The sequence below is a fragment of the Pantherophis guttatus genome, chromosome 1 (assembly GCF_059756535.1).
Source record: "Pantherophis guttatus breed Tessera chromosome 1, ASM5975653v1, whole genome shotgun sequence".
In the NCBI taxonomy this organism is placed as follows: Eukaryota; Metazoa; Chordata; class Lepidosauria; order Squamata; family Colubridae; genus Pantherophis; species Pantherophis guttatus.
This window is the reverse complement of record NC_142063.1, coordinates 292,449,472-292,468,274: the sequence shown is the minus strand read 5'-3', so window position 1 is coordinate 292,468,274 and position 18,803 is coordinate 292,449,472. Positions and strand designations below refer to the sequence as shown.

The 18,803-nt window shown below is 39.5% G+C and overlaps 1 protein-coding gene across 4 annotated transcripts in view; it reads right to left on the bottom strand.

The window, feature by feature from the left end:
* LCLAT1 (lysocardiolipin acyltransferase 1) overlaps nucleotides 1-15,967 on the bottom strand; it is a 79,648-nt gene extending 63,681 nt beyond the window's left edge. For 2 of the 4 annotated variants that reach the window (XM_087883110.1, XM_034427966.3), the window contains exon 1: nucleotides 13,840-15,967. In XM_087883110.1, coding sequence (XP_087739236.1) covers nucleotides 13,840-14,102 — 263 coding nt within the window. In that variant the 5' untranslated portion in view covers nucleotides 14,103-15,967. Of the gene's footprint in view, nucleotides 1-13,556 lie in introns of all 4 variants that reach the window. The other 2 variants (XM_034427967.3, XM_087883109.1) reach the window with 2 other exon arrangements.
* Between the last annotated feature and the right edge of the window lie 2,836 nt (nucleotides 15,968-18,803).

The following is an 18,803-nucleotide window of genomic DNA, read 5'->3' as shown; positions in this document are numbered from 1 at the left end:
TTCAATTCTTTTTCTATTCTAGCTGTAATTATAGCCCCATGCAGAATGGTTACAGTGATACAGTTTTTTTCCTCTGGATAGAACACTGTATCAACTAAAACTGATGAAGGGTCCTTCTGGCTTGTACCTCTAACCAAAGATATTCAGATCCAGAAGTACATTCTGTACATTCTAGAACTTCTTCATGTGAAAGAATGCAATCCAGTTTAGAACAAGATGATTTACCACCTCACTGTAAGTATGACCTCTCAAAATGAACACCTAGATCTTTTTGGATTCACTTTCATTCAACTTGCAAGCAGGCTTTTACATGGGCTCACCCCATCATTTTTGGGTGCCAATACTCCTTCAGAGTAGGAACCAACAAGATGCCATTCCTTGCAGATCTTATTGGAGAGACAAACAGCTAATCCCAAAGATAACCAACTAGCATCTTTGAACTGCTCCTGGAAGCCAACCCAGAAACAGAAAAGCTTTTCCAATAGTGGCGTCACTCAGGTTTAATGTAATTTCTGGATGGTTTTCAAGAGAAACGTCTAAGACAAACACAGATGTGACTGTTCCAAAGAAAGAGAACTAATTCTGAGAAGGGTCTGCTTCAGGGCTCTGATGTTAGCCTTCTATCAGCAAACATTTTCTTCCAGGATCTGGCTGTTCAGGCAGATTCCACTGAGGGCATTGTCAGAGTGACTGTAAAATTCCTAATATTATGGACAGCATATGAGTGGCAGTATCATAATTACGCAGACATCTAAAGACAGTCTATTACCTGGGCAAGTACAATATATATAAAATTGTGCATGTGGTCACCCAACATGTTCTTCTTGTGCAGAAAATGCAGCCTTATACATATATATTTGCTTAAAAGTTGCAGTAAAAGTATTAATAAAGTAACTGTTTATAGCTGCAAATTTCAAGAAAAATAAGGGTGGATTCTCCTATCAAGTCTAAAACTGCCTAATAAGAGTAGAACTGCCTTCCTCCATTTTGCTGCTAAGTTTGTTTATGAAACAACTATATTTTTTAGGATCCTGGTCCCACAGCACCAAAATCCCATATATAAAGGGAGAATATGGTAACTTCCAAGATGTAAGCTATTTTAGCTGAAACAACAACATATTTTCTAATAATTTGCAGATGAAATCAGAAAGACTTTGAGTGTGGACGATTAAACAAGGGGATCTGCAACAAAATGTTGTAGTGGGACATGCTTCTGTTTAGTATTCCAGCCAATCATTGCATCTTCCAAAATGTTTGTGTATATACCGGTATGTGTATATGTATGCTCTATTTTTCTCTGTCTCCTCTCGCCCCATGGGCTTCTAAACAGCCACAAAAACAAGGATCTTCAGGAAAGCATATGGGGACAATGAGGATTGATCTATCTCCACCATTAGATGGAACATTGGACTTACTTGAAGGTTTTCTCCTTGAGCTGCATGAGAGTCCATTGAATGGGTTAATCCTCATGTGACTGGCCAGAGACTGAGTAAGAATTTGCATAAACACACCTCCTCTTCCTGTCTAGCCCCAGTTCTGAAACAAAGTCCGGATATGAAGAAACAGAAACTTGAACGGAAAAGGAGTTAGTAAAGGGCCAGGACTCCCAACAAGGGAGGGTATGGACACTCATGCAGCGCAAGGAGAAAAAACCTTCAGATAAGTCCAATGTTCCTTCTCCCTTGCGCTGCTTAGAGAGTCCACTGAATGGGATATACCCAAGCTAAATATCCCTAGGGGGGGAAGAAACGGAGTCGGGAAGATCCTCCGAAGGAAGGACCTGTTGAAGTACTCTGTGACTGAAGGCGGCTTCGGCCAATGCAAACTTGTCCAGTTTGTAATTGCGAATGAAGGGCATTGGTGAGGCCCAAGTGGCCGCCCTGCAGATCTCAAGAGGAGGAGTTGGGTGGCCCAAGCAGCGGCGGTGGCCGCACTACGCGTCGAATGCACTGTGATGTGTCCAGGAAGAGGCTTATTCTTCCGGTCGTAGGCCATGAAAATGCAGGTCTTGATCCAGTGAGAGATGATGGAAGAAGACATCTTGGAGCCAAGGAAACCTGGTTAGTAGATGAATAATGATTCGGATTTCCGGAACAGAGCTGTCCAGGCGATGTATCTCTTCAAGGCCTGACGCACATCCAATGAGTGCCAGCAGCGCTTGGTGGGGTGAGAAGGCCTGGGACAGAAGTCAGGTAACACTACTTCTTGGGCCCTGTGAAACCAACTGTTAACTTTCGGGAGGAAGGTGGAATTCATCTACAAGATGACCCTGTCGGAGTGAAATATGCACAGGTCCTTACGAATGGAAAGGGCCACAAGTTCAGACACTCTGTGGGCAGATGTGACCGCCACCAGGAAGGCAACTTTGAAGGTTAGCAACTTGAGGCTGGTGGAGGAGCCTGAGTTGAGGGGCCTGAGTTGGAAACCTGGGCTCAGAAAACCGAAAGGACTGCCTCCGATAAGGAAAGGCGGACCGCCTCTCAGAGCATCTGGAGGAAAACGGGAGGTCCTTCCTCTTGTCCCAACCTTCAACCAGGACCGGTTCCAATGCCTCTCCGAAGAGAGACCCGCTCTTGAAGGGAGCAGCGGCCAGGCACCATTTGGTCCTCATGTCTGCTTGCCAATGGCGCAACCAGAGAAGGCGTCTGGATGTGATGTTAGCTGCAAGGGCACGCGAAGCGAATTTTGCTAAGTTGAGGGTCGCATCTGCAGAATACTCTGTGGCGGCTATCAGCTTATTGATGTCCTGGTGCAGACTAGAGTTCTCGGGTGACGCCCTAGCCTGCATCTGTCGAAGCCAAATAAGCAACGTTCTGGCAAAGAAGGACGCTGCCATGGCCGATTTTATGGCCCATGCAGCTGCCTGGTGAGTTTTTTGGGTAGAAATTTCGGCCCGCTTGTCTTCTGTCCGCAAACCCTCGGCAGCATCAGATGGAAGGATACTAGGAGAAGTCAGAGTAGCCATGGGAACGTCAATCATGGAAAGCTTTAATGTTCTTTGTTGGTTCATGTAACCTGCACAGAGCCATAGAAAACTGAACAGCCTATGAACCATATTAAGTAAGCAAATAAATAAATATTCTTTGATTTAGTTGTCTTTAGGATACTTTAGAATAGAACTTTTCCCGAGTATTCTGTTTTTCTTAAGATTGTATTTCTCCACAACATGCCCTTTTTTGTACGTGATGTTTTCACTTTATAAGGATACTGTATTAGCATTCAACCTCTAACATATACGATAGCTATCTAAGATAATACTATTAGGATGATCAATCTGATGGCTAATAAGAGTCAGTATAAATTGATGGCACACAATCATCATTTGGATGAGCTTGATATCTTATGAACAACTGCAGCAAACTTCAAGGATATTTTTTTCTATTTAAGTTTAAATAAAAACATGCTCAATATATTAACATTTTGATGATGACGATGCTCTGTTCATTTGTTTTAGCTAGAGTGGATGTACATTATTTAATGTCATTCAACATTTGGAATAAAACAGTAATGTGTATACTGCAATGTTCTAAGCTAAACCATATTTTGATATTAAATGTAATATTAAAATGCTATTTTCATATGGAAGAGAGAAAACTGACCCTTGAGACTAAATGGATTAATGTAATTGCAGAAAAAAAGGAAGAATTGCTTTTAGTAGAATGAATTCTTATTTAAATTTAAAAAGTATTTAAGTTATGTTTTGGGAACTGAAATTCAAGATATGTGGGATAACAAAGTTATAAATTGAAATGTCCATTTTGGAATGAGAATCTTGCCAGATATAAACACTGGAAACCGTGGATACTTGTCAAGTTTTATTTAAGACTTGATTTGAAGGGAAATAAATTTAAACCTTATGTTCAGAACAACTTTCTATTTTATGGAAACATTTTCTCTGAGAAAAATATCTGTAACTTGCAATCTAGATTTTAGAAATACTAATAATAATCACAAACAGAGATTTTTTTTCCAAAGATAATACAATATAAAACATATATTTCCTTGAGAGGGCAAGATAAAGTATCAGGATCACTGTTGCAATTTTTTCAGCATGTAAAAAACATTTAAAATATTATGGTTGGTTGTACAGTCACCCAGATGTTTAGATTGGATTTTCCCCCCAGCTTTTGAGTCCTTTCAAGGATTTGAGATACACAGATGCTGTTATTTGATGGCATTAAAGATATTTTCACAGGATGTAAGCTGTTCCAAGTAAAGCTGCCTTTTGCAATTGACTGATGGGGAGTTGCCAATGCCAGTGGGGTTCAAGTGGTGCTCCAGATCTTTTAAAATTGCACCCAAGACACCAATTATTACATCATCATTATAACTTATAATTATTAGTATATCTATATCTCAAGGTGGTGAACATACCTAATATTCCTTCCTGATATTTTCCCCACAATCACTGCCTTGTAAGGTGGATTGGACTGAGGCAGAATGATGGGCCCAAAATCACCCAGCTCGTTTTTATGCCTAAAACAGACCTAGAACTCACAGTCTCCTGTTTTTTAGGGCAGCACCTTAACCACTAAGTTGGCTTTCTACAGTAACAAACACAGTGTTCAATACTGATTTCTAAGTACTAATAGATTTTTACCTTATTTACAATAATTGGATTAAAACAGAAATTACTACAAAGGTCCATCAAAAATGCATGTTCATGATCCAGGATCCAGACTTTTTACTCAACTTCAATTAATTTTTATGCTGCAAACACACCACTATGCAGTATGTGTTGCTGAAAAAAATAGTGAGGACAGGGTCACTATAGATATACTTTGTTGTTGTTAGTTGCGAAGTCGTGTCCGACCCATCACGACCCCATGGACAACGTTCCTCCAGGCTTTCCTGTCCTCTACCATCCTCTGGAGTCCGTTGAAGCTCATGCCTACTGCTTCAGTGACTCCAACCAGCCACCTCGTTCTCTATCGTCCAATTCTTCTTTTGCCCTCAATCTTTCCCAGCATTAGGCTCTTCTCCAGTGAGTCCTTCCTTCTCATTAGGTGGCCAAAGTATTTGAGTTTCATCTTCAGGACCTGGCCTTCTAAAGAGCCGTCAGGGTTGATCTCCTCTAGGACTGACTGGTTTGATTGCCTTGCAGTCCAAGGGACTCGCAGGAGTCTTCTCCAGCACCTCATATTTATCAGTTACTCTGACAGCTGTTTTCATGAAAGAGTTTTCTAAGACTTCCTAAAATTCAGTAATTCAGAATCAATTACAGTTGGAAACCTATAAGGGAAATGTTTGTCAACAGCTTGGTTTACTCCTCCATCCTTATGGTACAGGCTACCAATAGCTGTTTCCATTGCCACTTCCTTCAAGATAAACTCTGACATAAAGATAAAGCAAAATAGCAACTAGATACCTAATGCTTGAAAGTGACTGGCATAGACATTTGTCTCTCCCCAATAACCTATTTGGTTGTACTTTAACTGTACTGAAAACAGCTTTAAGAATTTAAATTAGCAAATGGAGAAAGAATATTTCAAAAGAAATAAAAACAGGCAACAGAGGAAGTAGACGGATTATAGGAAAGGCACTCATCCTCCAAGACAGGAACTAAAATGCGCTGAAGGGGATTAAATGCAACTAAGAGGTGTGGCTGCTACCCTGAGAAGCAGCACAAAGGAAAACTTTGTGCTGGCATGGGAGGTGCTTGGCATGGGAACAGGTAAGTATTTGGGGGAAGCAGGAAAAGGACAATAGGGTATGCTGCATTACCCAAGGGCAGTCTGTATGGATATCAAATGCAACTCACACCCATGAGCAATCACATCTTTTTAAAATGACACCCACCCACCAAATGATATTCATGTTTCTAGCTTTCTCACACACCATTTACTATATACTTTGCACTGTAGTCATCCAATCCTCACTCCTCCTATGTCCTTACAGCAACAATGAAAGTACCAGTAATTCTGACCGAGTTACTTAGTCATTTCAACCAACTGCAATTTACTTTATGAACAAGATATCTAAGTCACAAAAATAGACTGGGGGAGGGCAGATGGAGAAAAAATAGAGCTAATACTCAACAAGTCTAAATAATTTAATCTCTTTTTTGCTAGTTGGAAAGTTAATATGATCTAGTTTACAAAACTACGTCTACTCTTGCTTCTTGCCAGAAAAAAAGGTGCTTTCCCCACCCTCCCAAGACTACTGGAACAATTATTTTACAATAGAAATAATAAATACATTTTGGACCAAAAATTTACTTGCTAAGACTTACAGAGGGACGCTGTGGCTCAGTGGCTAAGACACTGAACCTGTCAATCGAAAGGTCAGCAGTTCAGTGGTTCAAATCCCTAGTGCCGCATAACGGGGTGAGCTCCTGTTACTTGTCCCAGCTTCTGCCAACCTATCAGTTCGAAAGCACGTAAAAAATGCAAGTAGAAAAATAGGGAACACCTTTGGTGGGAAGGGAATAGCGTTCTGTGTGCCTTTGGCATTTAGTCATGTCGGCCACATGACCATGGAGACATCTTCGGACAGTGTTGGCTCTTCGGCTTTGAAACGGAGATGAGTATCACCCCCTAGAGCAGGGAACTAGCACATTTGTGCCATGGGAATCTTTACGTTAAGAGTTACAGGCTCATACAGGTAGCCTCAACTTACAACCATTTGTTTAGTGACTGTTCAAAGTTGCAACGGCACTAAACAAAAATGATTTATGACCATTTTTCACACTTACAACCTTGCAGCATCCCATGGTTACATCATCAAAATTCAGCCACTTGGCAACTGGTATGTATGTGTCCTGGGGTCATATGATCACCTTTTATGACTTTCTGACAAATAAACGTAATTTGGAAGCCAGATTTGCTTATCAACGGGATTATTAACTTAACAACTACAGTGATTCACATAACAACTGGGGCAAGAAACACTCACTTAACAACTGTCTTGCTTAGCAACAGAAATTTTGGGCTCAATTGTCGTAAATTGAGGACTACATGTACTCCCATTTTTCCACCCTCCATGTTTGGAATTTTACATAAGAAAATACAAAATCCAAGTAGTTGTTGATTTTTAATCTTTTACAATACTAAATGTAAAAAGTGAAACTGTAAATGATATTTGAATAAAACAATCCTATGAAAAAGAACTGAAGAATCATCACTTCCTAAGTAAAGAGTCAGTTGAATGGCTTCAACTAGGTGCCCCAAAGCTACTCTGGCCCCAAACAAAAAAGTGGCAATATTTAAGCAAAAATAAGTTTGGTGCCTGAAACAAAACAGAATGGCAGCCAAGGACCACTCTGGAGATATGTATTGATCTAGATTAAAAAAGGAAGATATTTGAACTTGTTTTCCTCAAAGTTGTACAAATGATCTGACCATATAGAACAGATACAACTGAGGACCATAAATGTATCTGTGTAGTTTGGAAAGCTAAAATCTATGCTTCAAAGTTTAAACTTAAATTTGCCAGAGTTTTTGACTGGATTTACTGATCTGACAGAAATATTCTGTCTTTGAACAACTTTACTGGAGTATGCAATTAAATGTTTAGCATGATTTTTTAGAAAAAAGTATAGTAAATTAACAGACCTAAACAGCTCCTGTAACTATGCAAAATTTTGTATCTTAGTAGAGGGCATTTAATTAATCTCCAATGAAAATTGCCCAAGGAACTCAGTGAAGATAAATTAAGTATGTCTATTATATGAAGAACTTCCAAATATATAAAGTGGAATATAAATTTAAAAAGGCTAACAGTGAACAACTATGGTTCTGTATTCATAAAACTAGTTTTAAGCCCAAGTGTACACCATTGTTTATTATTCCACAATACATTCTATTGTGATTTCAACTGTTTTGTTTACATCCATGATTTGTGTGCTATTGCTAACAAGTTATTTTTTTTTCCAAATTAACAGCAGAACTGAATAAAAGGTTTCTATCACTAGAACGAAAAATAGAGAGATGCTTTTTCTCTTATCAGCCTGTATATAGTATGTCTTCAAAATCTTTGGTTGAGAAAGAAAAGTCCTAGCATATCAGCATACTTTCTGCTTGATACTACATTGGGTTCTGAATGAGTTTTTCTGTATAAATGTACATGCTACATACAGATATACATCTTTGGTAGAAATTCAATATTGTGGCTGTTTTAATGCAAAGAGTTTTAATGCAAAGTGTTTGCATTAACTCTTGTGAATTCAGTTTCTGATTCTCACAGCAAAGCACAAATTGCTTCAAAATTCTCTTTTCAGCTCCAAGAACACTTCAACATATGAAAATTCAAATCCTCCTACGGGCTTTCAAAATTACTTCCACAGGCCTCTGGATCCTAGCCTGTGTTCATTTCTTCAAACTTCTCTTCTAAATTTTTAACTTCAATTTATTTGAATCACAGACTTTATGGTTTCCAGGAAGAAAAGAATATTTTGTATTAACAAAATCATAGTGTATTAATTTTGTATTTTCAGTTGTGCCATTAACTACATTAGCTTGCCACTTGGTTATTTTTACGGTTGGTATTCTTAAGTTTCAACTACCAATGCTCCTTTTTGAACCCAAAAGTTCTCTACAAAGATTTTATGTAATGATCATCATTTATTTATAAAACGAATGGAAAAACGTCATTACAGAATCTATGTCTACTTCTTCCAAAAGGCTGCACTACATAATTCAAAATGCTGTGTTTATAAGAAACTAAATGATTTTTAAACAGTCCAAAACAAAATTGTCACTGATAAGCAATTATCTTTTTATTCTTTATACTGCCTGTTCATAGACCATTCTTTCCATGAATTATTTGCAATTCTTGACTTGCATAAGACTTGTATAAATAAGTCTTGGGAAGCATTTAAGGAAAAAGATTCTCAAAGCATTTCTGGATAGAATACACTCAACAATGTTCAAATCACTCTTTGCCTTACAGACAGGTTTTAAGAAAACAAATCTAAATAAGGAAGATGTTTAAGAATCTGGATTATTTCTGTAATAATCATATAATTGTTCAGCAGACTTGAAATGTTTCAGATTACCTTTCAACAATTCTATAAGTCTACATATACATCAAGTTAATAATAACAATTAAAATTCAACTAGTACAATTGTTTAGCAATTATTATTGTATTGGTTTAGAAGCAACTGAATGACAAAACTTCAATCTAGTTATATTTACATAAAAATTTCAGAGGAATATGGAATATGGAAGAACAACTGTAACAGGAAGAGTTCCCTACTTATTTATATTCTCTGCACAAATTAGAATATTTAATATTCCAAAAAAATATAAAGAAATTGAACAATTAGAACCAGGCCACCACTGTAGGTGAGAACAACTACACAACCCTGTTTGACCTTGAAAAAGCTAAAGAACTATGGCCCGTGGGCCGAATATGGCCCGCTGAAGCCATTAATCCAGTATGCTCAGGACCATGAGGCTGCCCCGCCCACATCGCCCCGCCCACATGCCGGCCCCCACCCTTCGGCCAAGCGCAGGACTTAACATTGTGAGCCCCACGGGCTGGAACTAGAAGGTGAGGCTAACATTTTTGGCCTGCAGTATGCTTCTGGAGGTTGGAGAAGTGAAAAACGAGCCCGTCTTAACCCATTTTTGCCCAAAAAACGGGCCGTTTTAGCCCGTTTTTGGTCTGCAGAGACATTCTGGAGGCGGGGAGGTGAAAAGTAGGGTGTGCGGATGCTCTGGGAGGCCAAAAAATGGGCCGTTTTAGCCCGTTTTTGGCCTGCAGAATGCTTCTGGAGGTGGGGGAGGTGAAAAATGGGCCTGTTTTTCACCTCCCCCACCTCCAAAAGATAGACAAAGAGAGAGAAAGAAAGACAGAGGAAGAGAGAGAGAGAGAGAGAGAGAGAGAGAGACAAGAAACAGAGAGAGAGACAGAGAGAGAGGGACTTGTTGATTATAAGCTCCTTGGGGCTGAGAAGAATTGTTACAAAACTGAGTTTACTGAAGTGGACCACTAGATTCCTAAACCACTGAAAAAAATGATCTAGTAAAAAGAAAAGTCAACCAAAAGAGCATCATGCAAACAAAAGCAAATAAAGCACCCCTAGGAGCAAAACAAATTAAAGTTTAATTTGTGTGCATTGTTTAATGGACTGCTAAATTGGCCACGCCCACCTAGTCGCATGCCCATGCAGCCGGTCCAGCCCCCCAACAGTCTAAGGAACCGTGAACTGGCCCTGTTTAAAAAATTTGAGGACCCCTGCTAAAGAGAGTCAAACCCAATTAGTACCTGAATGAGACAAGGAAGCCCAAGGTTTTCAGATATTCAGCCAAAATGTAAAGGGCCATAACAACTAGAGGACAGGATTTGATAGAGGACAGGACCAAAAATTGATCTTAATCTTTCTCCTGAGTGATTCTGACTGCAAGAATGATACACTTTGAAGAATAAAAGAGAAAACAAATTAGCTAGATTTCATCATAGATGAAAAACTATTGCCTCTCTCTCTCAGCATATTTTCCATTTCTTTAAAGATATTTGCAGAAAGCTAAGGATTATATCAAATGTTATGCAAGATTTGTGCTCATGGAAATGGGCATTCCCAAATTCCTTCTGTTCTGTCCCCATTCCCCAAATTTTAGAAATTTCTCCAATCCACAAATATAAAGAACACATATGAACATATTAGGAAATCGACTCCACAAACTTATTCTGTTAGACTGGGTATTACTGAAGCAACTTATTTTGCAGCAGTATTTTTAATAATGTTAAGAAAACTCAATTCATTGACAATATAACCAGCACCATAGATTCCTTTATTATCTCTATTACAGCGCTGCCTGTATGATGCTCATTGTTCTCAAACTGAGAGCATTTTCTCCACAAAGAATCCTAACAAGTGAATAACTCTTCATATAAAAGGGCTTCATATACTTGAAACACAGGCATCTAACACTAAAATAGAAGTTTAGACCTGAAGGCATGGTTCTGCTTCAGGACACTTAAGGCCAATGCAGAAACAATATACACACAAAGCAAGGAATCTGGGACAAATGCAACAGAAAACTTTCAAAACAATTTCAAAACATCTCAAACACTTTTACCCAATCTGTTTATCTCCCAACCATCACCCAGGGATTAAGCCCGGCACGCTTGGCATGAAAAATATTGGTCTACAATCCTAACCCTATACTCTAGTTCCATGATGGTGAACCTATGGCACACGTGCCGGAAGTGGTACACAGAGCCATCTCTTTGGGAATGCCAGCCATCGCCCATTGCTCTTCTGGTTCTGGCGTGCATGTCTTTGTGCGTGCAGGAGCACCAGAAACCGGAAGAGCAGCTCCCTGCCATGCGCACGCTGGGAAGCTGAGCTTACGTTTCCGACACGTGCATGTGCGCTGGCCAGCTGGTCTTTGCGCATGCATGTGTGCCAGAAACCAGACGACCAGGTGACTGGCGTTTTCTGGCACTCCTGCACGTGTGCCAGGAAACTGCTCTTCCGGTTTCCGGTGCTCCCCTGCCTGTGCGCTCCTGTTTCAGCACTCGGTGCCGAAAAGGTTTGCCAACACTGCTCTAGTTCCTTTCATAAGCATAATTAGGGAAGACTGAAGATCATTTACACTACTATGTTTCCCCGAAAATAAGACCCTGTCTTATATTTTTTTGAACCCTGAAATAAGTGCTTGGCCTTATTGCCATGTGCTCAAAAACCCGATTGGGCTTATTATCAGGGGATATCTTATTTTGGGGGAAACAGAGTATTTACGACCAATCAAAATTATATCAGACACCACAAAAGCTATTTACAACCTGATTTTTTCTGATATGGTTCCCCCTGCAATCACATAACCACATTTTGGGCACTTAGCAACCAGTCTGTATTTACAGCCATTTGCAATGCTGTACAGTCACATGACTGCTATTTATGATGGTTTTGTTGGAAACTAATGTTTACTTCCCGTTTCCAGCAGAAACGCACCATAGCAAACAATGAGTTTACTTAACAACTGCCATATCTGCTTAAGTACTACCATGAAAAATGTCATAAAACGCACCATAGCTAACAATGGTTTTATTTAACAACTGCCATATCTGCTTAAGTACTATCACGAAAAATGTCTGGCTATCAGTATAACTGATGAAGCAGAGTGTCATCTGGCCATGCCAAGTTAGGTCCTTGGCAGTCTCATGCCATTGCATTTTGTATCAGTTGAAATTTCTGAGTAATATTCAGTGACAGTTCCATACAGAATGCATTGCAATAGTCACGCCATGAGGTGACAAGACACCTGTAGACTACAGTACAGTAATAAATGTAGGTGGTGACAGGGACATACATGACTATCTGGAGGGGCACCCAATCCAGGATGGGGCACAAAAGGCAAAGCTACCACCCACTTTTCATGGTGAGAGAGGTTTTTGAAGTTTTTTTGCATCTAAATTAACAGTCTGCTGGTGAGTGTCATGTACAGTATTTACATAACTACATCAGCAAAACAAGACAACACCTGAAGGAGGTTGCTTCCAGGTCACAGAACAAAAAAAAACAAAACAAAAAGGAGGTAAAATGAAATTAATCCAGAGTTCTGCAAAAGACGCTCTCAAGCTGTTGTCAAATTCTCAATGTTCTAAGTGAAAATGAACACTGGAAATTCTGGCTTAAGGTTTAAAAAAATCAGTAACAGTCATAACTAGTGCAACAATGTCTTTAAAATAAACCTTAAGCAGAAAGCTCATTTTTCTAATTACCCTTTTAGTTACATTTCCTTTCAATTCAGTATGATTTTAAAATAGACCTGAAAATAACCGAATAACAGAGTTGGAAGGGACTTTGGAGATCTTCTAGCCCTATGCCATTTCAGACAAATGGTCATCCAAACCCTTTTATAGGAGACATCCACAGAAAAAAAAACAAAAAACCACCCAAAATATATCCACAGAAAAGCAACATCCCAAAGTATCTAAAATATACCCAATCCAAACAGAAACAAGAATCTGATACTTTACAGGAAAATAATAGTTATTTATCTGTGCTAATAATTTCATAAGGAAAAAAAAATCACTGTTCTGGCTACTACTCTTGTGAGGTGAGGTCTCACAGCCCAAATGCACCTTCTTTAAGGGGGTTCATTTCACCGGGCTCTTCTCCCAGGGAGCTTTGAGAGTCAGCACAGAGAGCTTTCAATTGGCTACAATTGTTTCAGGGCTTCCAGGAGTGGATCCAGAAGACACCGGTGTCCATGCAAAGATTAAGCATCTAAGAGCTATCGTCCATCTGTCTGATTTTATAACAGTGGGTACAGCAAAATAATTTCATCAACAAATTGGGCCAGATTAGTAGACATTTGCTGAGCGTCTTAAGCATCTGATGCTTTGTAGTAGTCAAAGAAAATTGCCATATTAGTCTGTTACTGCAACTCAAGACTACTAGATCCTCTTTAGTTCCTTCTCCAAAACAACAATGATAAGAAATATACACTATTATTGATCGAAACGCCAAGTCCCGTCTTTTGCAGCAGGGCTTTTACTTGTCAAAATGCCACACACACACACACACACACACACACACACCAATCTCCACAGTCCTCGCTGCCTCGAATACGAGAGAGTTTCCCTTGAGGACCTCGCCTACCTTTCATTAATGGGACTATGAACGTAAGGTAGCGCAGGTTGTTAATTACAGCAGGCCTACTCCTAGCGCGGCCCTGGATCCTTGCCTGTCTATCAAGCAGCCCCCGCCTTTTTTTTTTTCCTTCCCTTTTAAAAGATCGGCTGTTTTACAGCTATCCTCGAGGGCGGCGAAGCGGTGGGTGGGGGCGGGCGGGCGGGCGGGCGGGCGGGCAGGCAGGGTGGAGCCGAGGGAACCCCTGTGTGGACACTTGCCCTCCTTATCCCCTCACCGCCGGCTTCCTCACCGACAACTTTCCAAGGAGGGAGAGAAGGCTGCGGCGCTTCCAAATTCAAGCCGAGCCGACGCCCGGCTCCGCTCAGCCTGTGCCGCCCGCCATCTTCGATTGCCCGAAATACAACGCTCGACCCCGACGCGTTGCATTTTGGGTAGCCTGAGCTGCGCGGAGAAACGAGCGGCGTTCCAGATGCCTCGGGTGGTCGTACCGCTCGGGTGAGACCGGCGTGGGCGCCGAAGCAACTCCCGGGGCTGACCTAAATTTGTACCCATGTTCGAAATGGGACGATACAGGCAATCCTCCGCTTGCAACGGTTCATTTGGTGACCGTTCGAAGTTACAACGGTACTGGAAAAAGTGACGATGACCATTTTTCACACTTACGACCGTTGCAGCATTTCCCCACGGTCACGTGATTTACATTTGGATGCTTCATAGGACGGTTGTAGTGTCCTCTGGTCACGTGATCCCCTTTGGCGATCTTCTGACAAGCTAAATCAATGGGGAAGCCAGGATCACTTAACCATGTTACTAATTTGACAACTGCAAAGTCGTAAAATGGGACAAAATTCAATTAACCAATTGCTCACTTAGCAACATAAATTCTGGGCTCAATTGTGGCTGTAAATCGAGGATTCTCTATTTTGGCAGGGTGAAGGTTTAGATCAGGTTTATCCAATCTGAAGCAATTCGGATGGCTTTGGATTACAGCAACCACCATTGATGGGAGAACAATGCGGGATTTAGTATGCAGCATTTTAAAGACTTTAAATTAAGAAAGCCTGATTTAGGCATTGGCGCATCTATCCAGTATTGTGTTTCAGTGCATTACACCGATGCTAAATTCTGTCCTGAGTTTTACTGCGGTTACAGAATTGAACTGTGATGTGCATGGGTCATTTTAAGTACTGAATTTTAGGCTCTGTGCCTAAATTCAGGTGCTTAATCTTTGCATTAATGCTGGTGTCTCCTGGATCCACTGCTGGAAGTCCTGAAGCAGTTGTAGCCAATTGCAGTTCAGTCCTGACCGGCTCAAGATTGATGCAGCCTTCCATTCTTCCGAGGTCGGTAAAATGAGGACCCAGATTGTTGCGGGTAATATGCTGACTCTGTAAACCACATAGAAAGGGCTGTGAAATACTATGAAGTGGTATATAAGTCAAAATGCTATTATTGCTATCATCAGAATTCCGGACCATCAGTATTCGTTTGTTTTTCTTTTAACAATTCTTGCATTGGGATGGACTGGGGCAACTGTATTTCTTCTATAACAGCTTCAGTTTCTTCACCCTTGTTCAGACCTGAACTACTTCCAAAGAGGAAGAAGGTAATGAATTTCCAAATATTAATAAGATCTACATGAATAAGCAGAGACATTTGTCAAGGTTTCCACACATCAATCCTGTATGCATTCTTCCTAAACTCAAGGCCAAAAGAATCAAATTGTCCGTTCCATTATACATGAAGCTCTTATATTTGGTCAGTAGTGTATCACCAATCACTCCGAGAAGTATTATCTTGGAGTTAACAAATGTTTGTTAATACAATACTGTTTTGAATGTTTATTTTTTTTTTTAATATAAAGAAAGGGTTTGGACAATCAACTCAAAAGTGAATGCATAATCCCAAAGAACAAATACAGACAATGGGAAACATAGCAAACTTGGGTTGAAATGCCAAGATGGATGTAAACTTAAAGTCACAGGAACATTCAAGAACATGGCTTTGTAATCACCCTGGATCATCTCGTAGAGTGAACTCATTGGGAAGCTTAAAACATTATCTACTGTAGCAACAATGAAACTCATGAAACCTAAACTTAGAAATGCAGAAAAAATTAAATGTCTCCTCCCTTGAGTTATTTGTAAAAATAATAAAAGCTGGATACAATAACAGTTTATTATTTATAAATTTTATTGCCACCCATCTTACCATAGCATAACTCTGGGCAGCTTACAGTTACACCTTAATTAAAACAAAAAATGTTAAAATTAAAGCTTACAACCAAAGAGACATGGGGAGGGGAGGGGAGGGGAGCGAAAGAGTGTGGGAGAGTCGGAATACTCGGGCTAATGCAACCCACAGCATGCCTCCTCTGCTGGCATGAGTAGTATGAGCCAATCCCAGTAGGATGAGATGGTCCCTCAAGTAACCTGGACCCATGCCATGAAGGCTTTAAAGGTGATCACCACTTTGCACCTGGAAGCAGACCAGTAACTAGTGCAGCTCACAAACTCCTCCCCCCTCAAACTATCCGTGCTGCTGCAATCTGCACCAACTGTAGTTCCTGAATGCTCTTCAAGGGTAGCCCCATGTAGAGCGCATTACAATAGTCCAGTCGTGAGATGACTAGGGACTGAACAGCTGAGCACAGGCAATCCTGGTCCAGGAAAGGCCGCAACCGGTTGCACAAAGGCTCCTAGCTGCCACCTATAGAATTAGAATAGAAAGAACAACAGTTGGAAGGGACCTTGGAGGTCTTCTAGTTCAACTCCCTGCTAAGGCAGGAAACCCTATCATTTCAGACAAATGGTTGTCCAATCTCTTCTTAAAAACTTCTAGTGTTGGAGCATCCACAACTTCTGAAGGCAAGTTATTCCACTTATTAATTGTTCTAACTGTTAAGAAAGTTCTTAGTTCTAGATTACTTCCCCCCTTGATTAGTTTCCATCCATTGCTTCTTGTCCTGCCCTCAGGTGCTTTGGAGAATAATAATGCTCATGGCACCCAAGCAATATGGTGCTGGAGCCTCACTAGTGATAATAAACGCAGCCACAGCTACCTATAATGATGACAACAGGTCTGTTGTGAGGTAATGATTACTACATGACAACTACACATACAAGTATGTACAGGATGGAGTTTGTGTCACAAGTCACAGTGTACCTTTCACTCTTGCTTTCTTCACTCCACCCACCCCCAATGACAATATAAGCTGCATCTTATAAAGTTAAATAATTATATACAGAGTGTATATAATATTAACCTTTTAGTTTTCTTGAATGATTTTGACTTGGAGTACACCTCCATTTTAACTCTGCTGATTATATTCATATGTCAGAAATAGAATAGCGATGCAGCTTTAAGCTTTTCTATGCATACACAGCACACACACACCAATTATAAACTAATTCCATCTGATTAAGCTTACATTAAAGTGACTAAAAACAGCTGTTTTGATAAAAAGCAAATGTTTATTCAAAAACTGGATATGTGCTATTAAAGACTCAGGGACTTTATTTAAAATGGAAACACTGATTCTTATAGCCAAAGACAACAGCTAGGGCAAGAAAAGAATGTTCAGTATTTGGCCAAAAGAAGGATATGATAGACTGGGAATTTATGCGCAAATCGTAAAGGAATTATTTGGTGTAAACAGTTTTAACTTCAAATACATGGACTTCAGGAGAGAAACTTGTTTGATGTAAGTGAGACAGGTCAGTATGTAAATCTTATAACCAAGGTGGCTTTTATTATACTGAAGACTAGAGCTATCATGAATGCCATATATAAGTAGTCCTCATTTAGCAACCAGAATTTGGGACTGGCAACTTGATTATTAAACAAGTAGTTGCTAAGTAAAATTGCAACTATGCTTATAAATTTACAGGTAGTCCTCAACTTACGACTCTTTGCTTAATGATGATTTGAACTAATGACAGCCTCTGAAAACATCAGTTATGAGCTAATTTCAAACTTTTAACCATTCTGTCCCCACAATCACGTGATTGCAAATTTGGGCACTTTGCAACTGGCTTGCATTTATGACTGCTTGCAGTATCGTGTAGTCACATAACTGACATTTGTAGAGCAAACCCCCTTCCCCACTAATTAACCTGGATACACACTTATGACTTGACTTACGGCCACAATAAAATGGTCATAAAATTTGATATAGTCACATGATGATTTGGCAACTGCAACTGTCAATAGCTTATGACATAAATTCTATTCCCAATTGTGATCATAAGTCGAGCACTACCTGTACTTCAACTTTTCTTTGTTTTACAAACCTGTGAAGGTTATAAAATCAAGAATTGGTTCCAAAGTTACTTTTTCATCACCATCCTAACTCTGAACATTCGCTGTCTGAGGTAGCCGCTAAACAAGAATTACCTGTCATTTCACTTTACTATTCATTCAATAACAATACAGTGGATTCAGAACAAATGCTGTAAAATAACATTCTTTTTAATTAATATTTCTTATTAAACTTATCAAACTATAAAATGAAAATGAAAATAATGGGAAAATGGGGGAGGGAAAAGGAAAGAAAGGTGTAGAGTACAGAAGAAAAAAGAAAAAAGCATTGACTTATACTTTTTAGTGCAGTAAAATAATGTAATATTACAGCCTCATTTTTTTATTTTTAAAATACTTAATATGTTTTAGCCGTTTCTATAACAACAAGCTTATCTAATCAGCAAAACTCAAAGTCAGCCTTTCATTTTTTTTCCATCTCAAGTGCAAAATCCAGAAGCAGTTTCCAAGTAGAATCAAAGTTGAATGTGTTATTTTCCTTGATTGAAGCAGTTAATTTAGCCATCTCTACTAGTTCCATCAGTTTTTCCAGGCACTCATTCATTGTGGGAATTAAAGCATGTTTCCATTTTTGTGCATGAAGCATTTTTGCTGCTGTCAACAAATATAACAGGAAAGGGTTTTTTTCAAGTTCTTTGTCTATTAAGCCTAAAAGAAAGATCTCTGGTCTAATCCTTATATTTACTTTAAGAATCTTCTGTATTAAAATATGAATCTTACCTCAGTATTTCTTTGCTTTATCACAAGTCCACCAAAGATGGTTTAAAAAATTCATTCTCTACATTTATATTCCCTCCATACATTTTATATTCCCACCTTTATACATCTTCGACAATTTATCGTATGTTACATATAAACAGGCTAAAAAGTAACTGTTAACTATTATCGCATCATTGTGGTAACTACAATGTTGTTCAACTAAATATCCACTTA